This window comes from Sapajus apella, unplaced genomic scaffold (assembly GCF_009761245.1).
Source record: "Sapajus apella isolate SASKATOON/1434 unplaced genomic scaffold, GSC_monkey_1.0 scaffold1, whole genome shotgun sequence".
In the NCBI taxonomy this organism is placed as follows: Eukaryota; Metazoa; Chordata; class Mammalia; order Primates; family Cebidae; genus Sapajus; species Sapajus apella.
In genome coordinates this window covers 87648297-87665960 of record NW_022436941.1, presented here as the reverse complement: position 1 = coordinate 87665960, position 17664 = coordinate 87648297, and the positions used below count along the sequence as shown (strand labels likewise).

Sequence of the window (17664 nt, the reverse complement as noted above, 5' to 3'; positions counted from 1 at the left end):
ACAATATATGAGAGATATAATTTCTGTGTATGCTTACCAACATTTGGTATTGTCAGTATTTTTAATTTAAGCTATTCTCATATGTATGTAGTGATATTCATTGCGGCCTTCATTTGCAATTTTTAATCACTAGTGATGAACATCTTTCCATCTGCTTATTTGCCATCTATATATCCTCTTTGGCCTGTTCATGTCTTTTAATCATTTTCTAGCTAGATTTTTTGTTTTGTTGTTATTGTCGTTTTGAGAGTTCTCTAAATATTCTAAATGAATCCTGTGTAAGATACATGGTTTCCAAATGTTTTCCCCCAGTCTGTAGATTATCTTTTCATCCTCTTAACAGGGTCCTTCAGGGTAAAAGTTTTAAATTTTGATGAAGTGTAATTTACCAGTTTTATTTTTATGGCTTGTTCTTTTGATGTCGTGTACTATTTATCAAGCTCTAGGTCTTAAATATTTTCTTTTATTTTTCTTCTAAAAAATTTATACGATTTTTTATCCTATCACTTTTTGAGTTATAATTTTAAAAACCATCTATGTTGCCATGGTTAAGATGAACTATTTTTAAGTATACAGTTTAATAGTGTTAAGCATATTCACATTGTTGTGAAACAGATCTCCAGAACATTTTCTTGTAGAACTTAAGCTCTACACCCATTAACCAATTCCTCTTCCTCCTTCTCCTTCCCCTGGTAAACTTTATTCTCCTTTGTATTTCTATGAATTGGATGACTTTAGATACCCCATATAAGTGGAATCATACAGATGTTTTCTGTGGCTGGCTTATTTCACTTAGCATAGTGCCCTTCAGGTTCATTCATATTATAGCATGTGATAGGATTTCCTCCACTTTAAAGAATGAATAATGTTCCATTGTATGAATATACCACATTTTGCTTATCCACTCATCTGTCAATGACATTTGGACATTTGCATTGCTTCCACCTCTTGGCTTTGTGAGTAGTGCTTCTATAAACATGGGTAGGACAGGTTGGTAGTTTGCTTTATAATTAAATCTATAATCTAGTTTGAGATAATTTTTGTGTAACGTGTGAGATTTAAGGTGTGGGTCATCTTTCTGGATATGCAATTTTTCCAGCAACATTCGTTGAAAAGGCTCTTTGGGAATACTTGTGTGGAAGTATTTCTGGTTTCTTTTTCTATTTCATTGATAAGTTTTTCTATCCGTTAGCTAGTACCACACAGTCTTGCTGAAGGTAGTTATATAACAACTCTTAAAATAAGATGAAGTGATTTCTCCAAGTTCATTTCTATTTTTCAAAATTGTTTCCGCTCTTCTGTTTCCTTTTCCTTTCCAAATAAATTTTTGAATAACTTCAGTTTTGTCTTAAAAAAATCTTGCTAAGGTTTTTATAATAATAGGGTAGCATGTTTGTTTTACCTTGGGGAGAACTGAGATCTTTACTCTGTTGAGTATTCCAGTCCATGAACACTGGATATCTGTTTAAACCATCTTTCTTTCATCAGTGTTTTGTAGTTTACATCATAGGAATCCTGTACATGTTTTTTAGATTTCTACATAAGTGCTTAATTTTTTAAAAGAGCTTATACATGGTATTGTATTCTTAATTTTTGTTTTCACAGGACCATTGCTTTCATGTAGGAATACAATTAATTTTTATATGTTTTACTTGGAACTTTTGGCATTGCTGAACTCATCAGTTCTAGGACTATTTTTATAGATCTTTTATTTTTTATATAGACCATTGTGTCATTTGCAAGTAGGAACAGCTTTGTATCTTCCTTCATAATTGATGCCTTTTATTTCCTTTCCTTGCCTTATTGAGCTTCCTAGAACATCTTGTAATATGTTGACTAGCAGTGGGATTGAGAGACACCATTGCATCGTTCTCATCTTATGAGGAAAGCTTTCTACTTTCACCACTAAGTAAGATGTTAGCTATAAGATTTTTGTAAATATTCTTCATCAAGTTGGGGGTGTTTCTTTTCCTTACTTTCTGAGCTTTTATCAAATAAATGAGTGTCAAATTCTGTCATTTTCTTAATTTGCCTCAATTGATATGATAATTTGATTTATCTCCTTTACATTGGTAACATGGTGAATTTCAATGATTGTTTTGAAATATTGGACCAATTTTACATCTCTAGGATAAACTCCAAATTGCCATTATGTATAACTCATTTTATATATTGCTGAATGCTATTTGTCAACAATTCATAAAGGATTTTTGCTCAATCTTCATGAGATATATTGGTTTATAGTTTTCTTCATTTTGTATTATCTTTAATTTGGGTATAAAAGTAATATTGGTTTCATGTTCCTCCCTCTTTCATTTTCTGGAAGAAGTCATGTAGATCTTGTGTTATTCCTTTTTTTTTTTTTTTTGAAATGGAGCTTTGCTCTGTCACCCAGGCTGGAGGGCAATGGTGCCATCTGGGCTCACTGCAACTTCCCCCTCCTGGGTTCAAGTGATTCTCCTGCCTCAGCCTCCCAAGTAGCTGGGATTACAGGTGCCCACCACCACGCCTGGCTAATTTTTATATATTTAGTAGAGATAGGGTTTCACCATGTTGACCAAGCTGGTCTTGAACTCCTGACCTCAGGTGATCCACTCACCTCTTCTGCCCAAAGTGCTGGAATTACAGGTGTGAGCCCAGCATATTTCTTTTTTAAATGTTTATGGTATTCTGTGAACCAATCTGGCCTTAGATATTTCTTTTTTGGTAGTTTTTAAATGATAAATTTAATTTTCTTAATAGTTGTGGAGCTATGCAATTATGTTTTGCATATTGAATAATCCTTGATAATTCACATGGTAGTTGTACAGCCCATTTCATCTAAATTGTGAAAATTATGTGTGTAGAGTTGTGCATACCATTTCTTTATTATCCTTTTGATATCTAGAATTTTATTGCCTGTTTCATTTCTGGTATTGGTAATTTGTCTCTTTCTCTTCTCTCTCTCTCTCTTTTTTTTTTTCCCTCTGTCAGTTTTGTTGGAGCTTTGCCAACTTTATCATTATTTCCAAAAACCATCTTTTTGTTTCATTGATTTTCTCTACTGTTTGTGTATTTAATTTCATTGAGTTCTGCTCTTATATTCATAATCCTCTTCCTTTAGCTTGCTTTGGATTTTTGTTCTTCATTTTCTAGTTTCTTGGTGTGGGAGCTTAGGTTGATTTGAGGCTCTTTCTTTTTATAACATAAGACTTTAACACTATAAATGTCAGCACTGCTTTAGCTGCATGCCCAAATTTTTGATGTGTTATATTTTCACTTACTTTCTGTCCCATTTACTTTTAAAATTTCCCCTAAGACTTCCTCTTCGACTCAAGAGTTATTTCCAGGTGTATCTTTTAACACCCATGTGTGGAGATATTTCTGTTATCTCTATTACTAATGTCTAGTTTGATTCCATTTTTTATGAGAAAACATACTCTATGATTTCAATTCTTTTATATTTGTTGATGTTAGTTTTAAAAGTCCAGGATATAGTCTATCTGGTTATATGTTCTATAGGTATGTGTGTATTCCACTGTTTGAGTTAGTATTCTAAACATATATATAAATCAGATGTTGTTCATTGATGGTGTTATTTCATATACTTGCTGTGTTCCTGCTTAGCTGTTCTAACAGTTGTTGGGAGAGGGTTGTTATTTGTCTGAACATAATTGTAGATTTGCCCATTTATTCTTTCAGTTCTATCAGTTTTTGCTGATAGTCTACCACATATTTTGCAACTCTATTACTAGTCTATATTTTCTTGGTGGGTTCTTTTATTATTATTTAATGTCCCTTTTTGTTCCTGGTAATTTTCTTTGCTCTAACATCCATTTTATCAGATATATAGTCATTCTTGCTTGCTTTTGATTAAAGCTTATATGGCAAATGTATTTCCATCATTTTACATTCAACCTACCTTTATTGTTCCATTTGAATTGAGTTTCTTGTAGGCAGCATATAGTTTTTTCATCCACTCTACCCAATCAATGTCTTATTGGTATAAGAAGCCTATTTAGATTTAGGGTAATTCTTGATTTACTAGAACCTAAGTCCACCATTATTTTTATTTTCCATTTCTTTTGTTTTTCCTTCCTGTATTTTCCCCGAATTCCTGTTACTAAAGCTTTTTTTTAAGAGTTCCATTTTGATTTATCCATAGTGATTTCATTATATTTCTTTTATAGCTTTGTTAGTGGTTGTTCTAGGTATAATATAACTAATTACATAACTTTAAATATGATTTGCTACAATTCACTGGTATTGAAATTTTACCAATTTAAGTTTAAAAATCTTACCTACTTTTATGTCCCTTTATCACACACCTTTATAAGTATCTCCAATATGTCCTTCACATTTACATTACATTGAGAACCAGATCAATGTTGTAATTTTTAATAGTTAAAAATAATAGAGAAAAATCAAGAAGGGAAGAATGTCTATTGTATTTGATGCTTCTACTCTATCAAAAAATTATTTCTCCCTTTCTGATGTTCTAAAATTCCTTCATGATTCCCTGTCTCATTAAAGAAATGTCTTTAACCATTCTTTTAAGGTTGGTCAGCCAGTTTCCTGTTCATTTTTCATTGAGGATGTCTTGATTTCTATTTCATTACTCAGGCATTCTTTCATCAGATACAGACCTTTGGACTGACTACACTACTATTCTATGAGCATTTGAAAATGTGACACTTCTTTTGTCTTCTGTAGTTTCCGATGTGAAATCCACTGTCATTCATTTGGTTTTCCCCAGTAGGTCAGGTGTTGTTTCTCCAGCTCTGCTTTTAAGATTCTATGTCTTTAGTTTTCATAATTTTCATTATGATGTGTTTTGACCCTGATTTCATTCCGTTTATTCTGTTTAGGGTTTGCTCAGTTTCTTGAATGTGTAGGTTAATGGCATTTGTTAAAGTTGGGGAAATTTTCAATTGTTATTACTTTGAATACCTTTTCAGCCCAACCTTTTCTCCTCTCCTTCTGCAACACCAATGATAGAAATATTATTATCATTTAAGTCTCACAGAGCCTGAGGTTCTATGCATTTCTTTTCAGTCTAAATTAGCTCTGTTATTCAGAATGGATAATCTTTATTTTCTTTAATTATTTTTATATCATGTTTATTTTCTGCCACATTCTATTTGCTGAGGTTTTCATTTGTTGCTAATTGCTCATGAAGCATTTTGATGATGGCTGCTTTAAATAATTCCTAGATAATTTTAACATTTGTTTCACTTTGGTGTTGGCATCTATTGTTTTTTCTTAAACAAGTTGAGAATCTCATGACTCTTGTTATTTTTTTTTTTACTGAAACTTATTTTAGGTATTATGAAATTCTAGACCTTATCTAAATTGGTTTAGTAGACCTCCTCTGACACCACGTTGATGGGGAAAGAAGTACTCACTTCACCTATTCCTGTCAGAGTTAGAAATCTAAGTTCCTCATTCTGCCTCTATTAAAAATCCAGGGCGGGTGGGTGCAGTGGCTCACGCCTGTAATTCCAGCACTTTGGGAGGCCCAGGTGGGCGGATCATGAGGTCAGGAACTCAAGACTAGCCTGACCAACATGGTGAAACCTCTTGTCTACTAATAATAAAAGAATTAGCTGGGTGTGGTGGTGCGTACCTGTAATCCCAGCTACTCAGGAGGCTGAGGCAGGAGAATCGCCTGAACCCGGAGGTGGAGGTTGCAGTGAGTTGAGATTGTACCACTGCACTCCAGCCTGAGTGAGATTCCATGTCAAAAAAAAAAAAAAAAATCCAGGAGAAGAGGTGTATCTGAACATCCAGAGTGGGAGTTTACGCTTCTTACTAGGAATGGAAAGGGATTCCTCATCACCAGTTCAGGTGACAGTCTTGGCTCCCAGCTCCCAGCTCCTACTTGTGGAGCCTTTGCTGCTGGAGGTGGAGGTGGGGCCATAGCAGCTGTGTTGTCTAAAGTCAGAATCTTTTACTGTTTGTTTTATAAGACCTAATGTTGTTAGCTATACTTACCAGGAGGAGTGGGGGAAAGTACATCTACTCCATCTTTCCAGAAGTTGATCTCCTAATCATTGTTTTCTAATCAAGTCACCAACAAATACAATTATTCACTTCCTTTAAATTGGCCTCACATGCTTTAGAACACAAATACTTATTTACTAGTCATTAATCATTTTAGCATATATTTATTTCAAATTAGAGTCAAATAAAATAGTGAAATATTCTATATTTTCCCTAGTATTTTTTTCCTGTTAACTGTTAAATCAAAATGCTCTATTTGGAATACTGATTCTCTTTTGTAGTAGTAGAGATTTTCATAGAATATACATTTTGAAATATTTTGCAAGCATTTTTTCCTGAATCAATCTAAACTAACGTGGCAAAGTTTTTAAAAAAATTACTTACAACAAGAAAATGTGTTCTATGCATCATGTAGCCTTAAAATATCTATTTTTATGAAGTTCCTAATTGCCTTTTATATTGTTCAAATATATTTGGGACACTTTGAAAATTCCTTTGTGAAAGACTTCTGGTTTGATGTGTTAAAATAGAGTCCCAGCTCTAGGTACACTTTTTCATTGGGCTTGAGAAGGATACATTGTTCAACATGATTTAAATTACTTATGAGTGTGCACAAATTTAAAAAAATAGTGTTTTCTGTTTAGTCCCTTTATTCTTACTTTTAAACAACTATTAAAAATAAAAAGCATGACAATGTTTTCCAATACTTAAATTTTTAATGCACAAAGTACTATTTTATTCAATTTAATTGCATATTAGATATATCTTTTGAGTTACATGCAACAGAAAATATTTTTTAAACATTCCTATATAGACATTTTATGTTCTATTTACACAGTACAGAAAGGCCTTGAGAATTTAGGCACATATGCTTAAAAAGGAAAATATTATAATTATTAGAAAGTATGTCATAATAAATCCATGATCCTTGATTTAAATAAAAGTAAAGATTATGACTGTATTTCTATCTTTAAAAGTACAGGGTTAATATAATGCTGTAGTTATAAACATTTTGTGCCATGTTTTTGCAGCATTAAATAGTATTATAGTTACATACGTAACAAATTTAACATTTTCATTTATTTATCAAAACTTTAGAAAAAATAAGAATTTGTGCTACATTATTTTCTAAAGTAAATTAAAAATTAAATAGCAAAATCAGTTTTTATAAACAAAGATTTTAAACATAAAATCTTTGCAAGCATTTTTATAATAAATAAAAAAATAATATACAGATTTTAACCAACACCCTGAACAATGTCCCTAGTGTTTTCCCATCGAGGAAATGAAAAACAGATAAGAAAAATGTTGCAGGTTAACATGTGATTAAAAGTAATTTTGACAATTTTATTCATCAATTATTTTCACTGACTTCATAAGCAAATTTTATTGTAAAAGCATAATCACGCATTCATGATTCACTGAGGATCACATAGACATTATTATTATGACACATGAATCAGAAGATATGCAAGTCCAGCGAATTCTCCAGTGCATTCCACAGGCCAGCAAAAACATGACTTTCTTTGCCAGCTTCTCTTACAATTTGTCAATCATACTTTTGAACTACAATAAATCTTAACCATATTAGATGATTTTGAAAATTAATAAAACTTGAAGCTTACTAAACTGTCTCATTATAGGCACTTTATAGTGACACTCACCTGACATTTACTTAAAATGGATGGCTATTTCCCTGTCTTTACTAAAAACGGCTATTTCCCTGAAAGTTGACTTTTATCATTTACTTGCTGCCGATGCTACTGCTGTGTCTAGGGCAGACCATCCATAATGCACTTAAATTCTCTCTGCAGGCTAAACATGCGACCAGAAGGTATTTTCTCCCTGTTGTCTTGATGAAATTATAAATAGCACATTCTTTCGTTTTCAGTGGTTGGATGATAAATTTTATGGTCACCCTCTCAATTTATAAGTAAAATTAGAAAAAAAGAAAAAAGAAAGAAAGAGTTCTAAAGCATGTAAATGTGTCTTGATTCCCCAGGACCCCTATAGGGATACAAGAATGCCAAAGCATGGATTCCATAAAAATTCCATGGAATTTATGATATAACTGATGAGCTGAAAGGAATAAAATTTATGTTAAAAAATACAGATGATAGATAATAGCCTCATTTTCTAAGAAGCATGTAACTTGCAGGCCAAAACTGTCCAACATGGTGGTTAAGCCTAGGTTCTTCAGGACTCCTTGAATGTGAATCTCAGCTCTAAATACTTATGGACAGGTTGACTTTAGGCAGCTTACCTAATCTCTCTAAGCTGGAGTTTCCTCACCTATAAAAAAGTAGATATTAATTGTTTTTATAGCATAGGATCATGTGTGCATTAAGTGAACAAAACGTCTCAAAGCATTTTGCACAGTGCCCATCACATGCCATGCACTCAGTGTCAGTTGTTATTATTATTATCCTTAGTGAAGCATAATTCAATTGGTAAACAGGGCATGTAACTGACCTTCTGGATACAGTGCAGATACATTCGTAAGTATCACATAAAAGAAGGGCCCATTAGTTCTAGTTTTCTTTTTCTCAATATTAGAGTAGGATAAAGTCATGATTGATTAATAAAAATAAAAATAGACTATGTAAATCTGTGTAACTTAAGATTCTAAAATAATTGAGTCATTCTTCTATTTTCACTTATTAAATTAGTATTTATTCAGAGTATAGTACAAGCAGGTCATTTTAATTAATACTGTAACACATACTTGAACTTATTTCCACCTACAGATGAACAATGCTAATAAGGAATAAGTCCCCAATTCTTTGCATAAATTTGTTCAATTAGACAAAATGAAAAAAATGCTTTCAGTCATAAAAACCAAACTATGAAACTTTGAACAAACTTATACCTTTTAAGATTAAATTTTGAATTGGATCTGAGATATTCTGAAGTATACTGGCGGGGAGAGTGGAATGAAGTTAGTGGAGTGAACACAAACATCAACTCTCGACAGTACAATGTAAAGGAATACAATCACTAAATTTCATAGGGAAACAGAAACAGGGTCTTCCTCTGTCTCCCGGCCTGGAGTGCAGTGGTAATCATGGCTCAGTGCAGCCTCAAACTCCTTGGCTCAAGTAATCCTCCTGCCTCAGCCACCCAAGTAGCTGGAACTACAGGCAATCACCATGCCTGGCTAACTTCTTTTTTATTTTTTATAGAGACAGGGTCTTACTACGTTGCCCAGGCTGTTCTCAAGCTCCTATCCTCACGCGATCCATCCTCCTTGGCCTCCCAGAGTCCTGAGATTACAGGTGTGAGCCACCACACCTGGCCTAAAATTCTTTACGTTTAAAACCAATGCATTATATTATTAGAATAAAGGATAAAAATAAGGTTTGCATTTGTACCGTCCATGAAACATGATGAACAAGAAGAATTTAAATAAGTTGAAAGCAACATAATCTGTGTAATAGTTTAGGAATTAGAACTCCTTTTGCTCATAAAACATTATTTCATTATTAAAGAAAATATGACTGAAACTTTATTCTATGTGTTTTTCAAATAGAAGCAAATACTGAAATTATAAAAGTTTATTTTTCTTTATTAGAATATTTCTTCAATTCCGATTTGTCATAATTTAGATTGTTTTTCTAGGAATAAGTAGAAATTTAGAAAATTTAATTTTTATTTATACATTTATCCATTCAATACACATTTCAAGACATCTCTATTGCATCCTTTGTGGTAGCTACAGGACAAAGAAATAAAATAATCCAAGAGAGACCAACAAATGTATATTTATAACACAGTAATAAACACAAATAAATGTGGAGTTATTTAAAAATGTAGGATGATACATTCTCTACTGGGTACAGGGACTTCTACAAGACACAAGATCAGATTAAAGTCTTAAAAGATAATCTGGGGTTAGTCAAGCAGGTAGAAGTATGAAGAGCACTTTCTAAGTGGAATCTCCATGTGCCAAGTCTAGCCCAAGAGACTGGATAGAGAACAGCAATTTGGAGCATGTGATATTAAGAAATGGCGAAGGTGAGCCTACAGAGATTCCACGTGGTACCTGTCACTTTAAGTTGCATAGTGAGGTTTGTGTTTGAGAAAGTGGACTCAGGGCAGCCATGCAAAAGAGGGATTGATAGAAAAGGAGCCTGAGGTAGGAAAATCAAGGCATTAACTGTTGTAGCTGGTGTGAGCAGACTTGGGGAGGCAATGGGGTGGATTCATGAGCTACTAAAAAGGTCAAAGGAGCAGGGATTCCTGACCCGTAAGTATTACAATTCATACAGAAGAAGAAAATATCACAATGAGTTCTAGATCTGGGCCTGAGCAGCTAGATGCTTGGATAATAACAAAAAGACTGCAAAAGAAGATCTGCACTTTGGCATAAATGAATTTTATGCCATCATTAAATCTACTTATTATGCTGAAAATCCTTGTTAGCTGGAAAGATTAAAAGAATTTCCCAATGTGCCTAATACATAAACTTGGAGTCGTTTTCCTACTTCAGCTTTTATGCTGCTTATCATTTGTAGTCAATTTATGGTTGGTCAGTTTTTGTTAATCCATTTATCATCTTTATGAGATTGGTTAATGGAAGCAGTCCATTTTTAATCCAACAGTGGTGATTTTCTAGAAGACCTCTAGAGAGACTATTAAAAGCCAAAAATCAACTTTAATTTTTGAGTACTTTTTCTACTTAAGGTTACTGAAATAAATTCTTTGCTAGAAAAAAACTAAATAGTACTGCCAATTTAAAATTCAATTTATTATAGAAATATTTCCAATTATTTTATCTTCAGGAAGCAATTCTTACTTGAAAACTGTATCAGCTTCAATGGTTAGTGGTAGTAAAATGGAAGAATGCATACTGCAGATGAGCTACATATTTGTTTTCTTGTGTTCTATAGTCCCCGTCACAAATACACTTTTTTGAATTGTATTTAGTCAAACAGCAGGTTTGACTAATAGTTCTCGGAATTCAAATAGTTTAGATTAATTAACCTGATTGGTTATCTGCCATTATATGGATATCACCCAAGATGATGTTGTTAAAATAATAATGAATTAAACTAAAATAAATGCATGGCCCTAAGACCAATAATAAAAAGCAGTTTGCCATTACCCGGGAATGTATTCAAGTTCAACAAACTTATATGTTGAGTTAATATGCTTTAAAACAAAATACTGCATTTTGCTATAGCAACAAAGTATTGAGCAGCTTCCAAGTCACTACCTTATGTGTATTCTTCATAGTAGCAATATTGGTAAACATTAGTTATATAATTTTCATTACCAAAATTTTATATTTTTCTTAGCCAATACATGGAATAAGTTTTTATAAAGTATTTCTTTCAAATCATTGAATTCTTCCTCCCTAACCTTTAAATCCCCTAGTCACCAAGAATCATGGGTTCCTCACCATCACTCTTTGCTTCTGTTCTTAAAGTTGTTGCTCCATGAGCAGTGGGACACTGGACCCACAAGCCCCAAGGACACATCATGGTTATTTACCTGGTACCCTGTGGCATGATTTTAATATTTCAAGCACTGACAACTTTTCACATCGATTCAGATTTCATAAGATTTGATTACAGTGAGTTTATAAAATATTTCAGTTATATATGCAATAGAAACGAAGTATCCTATTTTTGAAGATAAGTCTAAGGCATTCACAGCAATATAAAAGAAGTACTTTAGTACTTCTGGATTTCAGTCAAAGGAATTATTATTGTAAAGCTCTAATAATACATGTTTAGATATTTAACCAGCCATAGATACCAGAAAGCCAGGTATTAAATCAAAGACACCAGGAAACTATGAGTCACAAAAGCATCAGTGTAGCAGTGCTGTATGTATTACACTATATGGACCTGCACCCTAAAACACGAACAATTGTGTACCTTAGGGAGTTCAAAACCCTACTTAAAGACTAAGAAGCACTTTAGCCAGGTGGGGAAAGCAGTATTTATGAGTGGAATAAAGACTGGGAATTTTGCTTTTTTTAGTGACAGAGCTTTAGGGCAAGCACACAGTTTTACTTATTTGCCTTAAGTCAATATTTCCAGATAAAAGGTACGTTTTTCTTGTGGAGATTGTAGAATAACTATCACTAGCAAATGCAGAAAGTATTCATTCCAGCTTAGTAAAGACATACTTTTTCACTATCACAGAAAAAGGGTCTTTACATGAAAATTGTTACACATAAGTCTATAATAAGCGTGATTTTTCTTAAAAAAATAACTTTCTAAGACAAATGTCAAAGGCTTTCTTTTTCGCGAATTCTTTGGTAATAAACAAGTTTTGAGTGATTTCTGTTCTATGAAGTATTAAGTGATTTTGCTGATACCTTTCTGTGTGTCCTTTGAAGATCAGAATATAATTAATTTTATTCTGATCGAATATATTTTTTCGGATTTGCATTGCTTTTATGTAACATAATTACAAAATGAAAATATACCTTTAGAACTGAGATAGCATATATTATTGATGAAGCTCCTGCTAAGCATGTTGCATAAGCTTTTCATCCTTTTAAAACTAAAAACTCAGAGGCTCGTAACAGGAAGTATAAACAAAGCTGAAATGTGAACTCTGTTTATAGTCTCATGATTCTTGACATGATGTTTTGCATTCACTGGCCCGCAGATTCCTGAGTTAAATAAAGCATATGAAACATAATTAGTATGTTCTGGTTATTCTATAGTAACTTACTATCGCTTTAGCAAAGCAAAAAGTACTGGGAAGTGAGGGATCCAATCTACGGCCAAAACAAAGAGCTCCTATTCTAATGTTAATGAGCTAAGAAATTTTTAACCTAATCTGCAAAAAAAGTTAGCTAGTGTGCATAAGTTTACACCCCCAAATATATGGCAATATATAAGAATAAAATAATAGAAAATCTAGAAAATTTGAGAGGAAAACAAATAAAGCTACATGAAAAACTAAAAGAAACTAGCTCATGGTGATGAAATAAAATACACAGCCAGCACAAAAGATTTACTTCTGGATTGGTGGCTAAGTGTCTTCTGGTGAAAAAAGATAGTATTTATTTTTGTATAACTATTCTGTAGATTTTCCCCTACAATAGTGTGAGCAAGCATATTCAAGCAAATCATAAATGACCAGGTTTTTTACGGAACTAAAAAAAAAAGTAACTGATTAATAGATAGCCTATGTATATTGAATTTTACCTTTTATTTGGAATATCACTCAGAAGTAACTTACATTTTTTCTGAGCCTAGGAACATTATTTTCTATACCATTGCTATCATCTGATTTCCTGAATAGAAAACAAAAAAGAAAATTACTAAATGTTTATATTACATAAAATTAAGTCAGTACATCACTGATATCATGACTATCAGGTTAAAATGTAAAATGTCAATACAGACAGAATTCTTTTTTCCTAAAAGTGTTTTACTTACAATGTTGAATATATTTTGATGACATTGTTTGAAGAGGAGCTGTTACCACAGATAATGGTGACAAAGGCTTATTGATTTTATGCATAGGGAGAATTGCTTCTCCCCAAGCATGAGTGAGGACTTGGGCATAAAGACCACAACTGATGTGTGGGTTTGGAAGCGTGCAAGGTAACAGCTAATTAGGAGGTCAGCCAACATGTGTGATTTGGGTGCTATATACTTGTATGCTTATTACACTGAATTAGTGGTTAAACACGGTGCTTTTTCCACCCAAAGTTCATCAGAGCAGCACTACAAATGTGGGCCTCAGATTCTAAAGATGAACTAAAACTAAATAACCAGTATGCATAATGAATACCTTGTCTTTCAAGGTATTGGGGCAGGCTTCAAGGATCAAATCATAACACATATCATAAGACAGTGTTACTTATAATTAACTAATAATATTTTCTAAAAAAAAAGAAAAGGAAAAAGAAATCCCACCGAGTCCTTCTTTTTCTTTTGTGTGTACTCTTCAAAAGCAAAATAATGGCCACTAAAAAAACCACCTCAGCAGCTATTGCAAGAAATGGTTTGAGGGGCATCAAAACACTCATTGCTCTGAATGAGTTCAAGTGCCCTTGATATTTGTATACAATCTAAAGATAGTGAAATACCCTAAAGATAAGAAAAACTAAACCCCTTCAGTGATCTTTATGGTGCTGTACATGATGAGCACAAGATGTACATTATCCCAACTTTCGGAAAAAAATTCATTTTTTACACTATAGATTGAATCAATTTTACATTGTTTAGAAGTGATAGTCCATTCTACACTGTTCTGGCACCATCCTTTCAGAGTGTGTTTTAAATTAGAATACAACCACCAAATGTGAGCTAGAGGAATGGTTAGAGACGGTGGGAGGCAGAGCTGGAAGAATAGAGGAATCTGAGCTAAGTTCTGTCTTTGAATATGTCAATGACTGTCATGTTTTTTATATGACGCTAAGAATAAGAAAAAGACCAATACATGGAAATCAGAAAGATTTAAAGTTCAAATCAACATAAATAAGATGTTTATATTCTCCAGAAAGATAAGGGATTGTCTTGGAAGAGATATAATTCCCTTCCAACTATAGGAGTCTATGATTCTAAGACAACACTATTTTTTCCTATCTGGGGTTACAGGATTTCTGATATAGTTATTTTGTACCCTTAATTTGGAAGCTCATATCACATTGGTTTATGGTACCAGCCTACATCAACAGAGTAAACATGATTATTTCAATAATGTCTACAAACATCTAAATAACAACTGTGTGCACCAGTCCAGTTATCTGTGTCTATAACACTCACTCAACAGAGCTCCTGTTGGCTGATAAACTCTAAGTGCCATTTTGTGTTGGGAATAGTTGCTCAGGCCTTCCACTTCTCAGGTTTTTTAAAGCAACTTTAATCTAGCCTCGTTTTCCTGGTCCCCAGCCCTTGGCTCTGTTGCTCAGACTTTATCACAGTCTTAGGCACCTCTGTTACTGGCCTCCACACTCAGTTCTCTGGCTTGGAGGAACTAGGAACTCCCATCTTTGCCAAACTAAATTACATCCCTGGTGATTTTATTCCCAGACCTCCTCATGCTTAACTCTAAACAAAGGAGGCTGTGTAAGAGAAACTGTGGCACAATTTATGTTCTCTGAATAACAATAACTAGTAGAATTCTAGGCCAGTGATTTTCAACAGACGGAGGATCAAAACCATGTTAGATGTTTTCAAGAAATATAGATGCCATAGGCCGAACCCAAGAGCTTCTGATCCAGGAGATTCAATAAGCTTCTGATACAGTAAGCTCTGAGCAACTTTATTTTTAAAAAGACTCTTAAGTGATCAAAGCAGCCTGGGTTGAGAATGATTGCTTTAAAGAAATAATATTAAGTACTTCCTAATGGTTACTGTACACCTTCTGTGCACCAAAACCTATGCTATGCATTTATACATATATAGTATTCATTCCATCCAACAGTCTCATGTGGTAAATAATATTATTAAACCTATTTTGTAGCGGAGAAAGCAGAAGTCTAGAGCAGTGCAGGCAGTAAGTGACGAAGAGGGATTCTCATGCAGGCAGTTAGACTCGGAATGCCACTTTTCACCACCACATCGATGTATATAGAAAATTCTCCTCTGCTTTTCTCCCCCCAACTGCAAACATTTCAGTCAATTTTATATTTCCCTGTATTTTACTCAAGTGAAAAATAATCTGTAAAGAATAATACTCACAGCTGTTCAATCTGCTCAAATTCTCTCCCCTCATCTGTGTAAAAAAAGAATTTTACTATGAAGTTGATTTGTCATTTTTATGGAACACGTGCTCAATTAAACCTCCTTCCTAAGAAAGTACTGTGCTCTTTCTCCTGTTTGAAATGAAGGAGAGACATGACACCTTAGACAGCTACAGCTCCTTCATCTGCACTACCAACCTCATCTGCTTTTCTAATCAAACATAGTTTACTGGCCTGGTATTTTCAAAAATATGACTGATTAGTTTGTCATTATTTAAATTATTAAAATTTAGTACAAAATCAGGAAAGAATACAGGATGTAAGGTCAATTTTCTCGAGGGATTATGGCTTTCTCAACCTGTAACCCTTCAGGCACACACTGCAAAAATAGAAAAATAGGAAACGGCAGGACAGTGGTGTGTTTTTTTTTGTTTGTTTGTTGTTTTTTTTTTTTTCTTTTGAGGCAATTTCGCTCTGTCACCCGGGCTGGAGTGGAGTGGTACGATCTTGGCTCAGTGCAGCCTCTGCCTCCCGGGTTGGAGGGATTCTCCTGCCTCAGCCTCCCAAGTAGCTGAGATTACAGGCGCCTACTACCACATCCAGCTAATTTTCTTTGTATTTTGTGTAGAGACGGGGTTTTCCCATCTTGGCCAGGCTGGTCTCGAACTCCTGACCTCATGATCCAACTGCCTCAGCCTCCCAAAGTGCTGGGATTATAGGCATGATCCACTGCACCCAGCCAGGACAGTCTCTCTTTGATTAGGAACTTTGGAATGGTTAATAAAATATTTTTTGAAATGATTATCTAAGTGAAAGAAAAATTATTTCTTTGAGATCTTTGATATTAAGCTATCACAGATTTTTCTAATATTCCAGTGCCAGAATACATGTCACCTAATTGGTGCTTAGGTACCAGTAGCACCAAAAAAGGGGAGGGTGGGGTGGGGGAGAGAAAGAAAAAAAGGCATTTTTAATACTAAGTTTTTACAGAAACTGAAACAGAAAGATCATTGATATATGTTCCTAACTCACTGTCACCAATACTGCTCCACATAAGAAAATTAATATTTTTCCCCAAAAATCCTAAAGTCATTGAAATGTATCAAATCATAATCCAAATCATAAGTAAATGACACTTATAATTAACTGATAATATTTTCTAAAATAAAGAAATCCCACCTGAATGCTTCTTGTTCTTTTGTGTGTACTTTTCACAAAGCAGAATGATGGCCACTAGAAGAACCACCTCAGCCACTATTGCAAAAAATGGTTTGAGGGGCACCAAATAGCTCAGCACCACAAGCTCAATATGTCCTTCACTCTCGCCTAATTGGAAGAGTGCACGGCACCAGTAAGATCCCCCATCTTCCTCCAACAGTTGTTTTATCTTCAGCTTTGTTTCGTTAGCATATGTGTCATTGATCACATACTTATTCATTTGAACACCAACAGGAACCTAATATAAGGAGACATTAAAATCCATTCCTATCACAGTATGTAAAAGATACATGATGTAGTTTTTGAGCGAAAGCTCTAAGATAATGCCAACAAAATTCTTTACTAGAGAAAGGCATATTAAAATGTGTGAGAGGTTATTTATAAAAGACTTAAGTCTTATCAGAGTCTGATCTCCCAGGGAGCAAAGAAAAGATGTATACATTGCTGTAAGGATTTAGCACTGAATGTTTAAAACTACAAAGAAGCAAGTAGGTCATCATGGCTAAATATTACATAAGAATTAAAAACAGAAAAATCCCAGTCACCTGAGTCTCACATTCCTATCCCTGCCTAGTGCCTTAGTCAAAGTACTTTTTTCTTCACAAGCACAGAGGCACATTCAAACAACTACCACCCTCGAAGCTACTATTTCTGATCATTCCTATAAAGAAAAATCACTCATCTGGACAATGGGATTTCCCCAGGCTGGAAATGAAGATGAAATGTTCAGGCCTTTGGAGCTGATATAGATAGACTAGAGGGAACCCTCTGTGGGCCTAGGGTCCGAAGTGAACTGCACACCTTCT

The 17664-nt window shown here is 33.9% G+C and overlaps 1 protein-coding gene across 2 annotated transcripts in view; it reads right to left on the bottom strand.

The window, feature by feature from the left end:
* Nucleotides 1-9521: 9521 nt before the first annotated feature.
* EMB (embigin) overlaps nt 9522-17664 on the bottom strand; it is a 48665-nt gene continuing 40522 nt past the window's right edge. For both annotated transcript variants that reach the window (XM_032281112.1, XM_032281121.1), the window contains 4 exons: nt 16820-17096; nt 15639-15672; nt 13186-13240; nt 9522-12610 (listed from right to left, as the gene is read on the bottom strand). In XM_032281112.1, the coding sequence (XP_032137003.1) occupies nt 12593-12610; nt 13186-13240; nt 15639-15672; nt 16820-17096 (384 nt within the window). In that variant the 3' untranslated portion in view covers nt 9522-12592. The remainder of the gene's footprint in view (nt 12611-13185; nt 13241-15638; nt 15673-16819; nt 17097-17664) is intronic.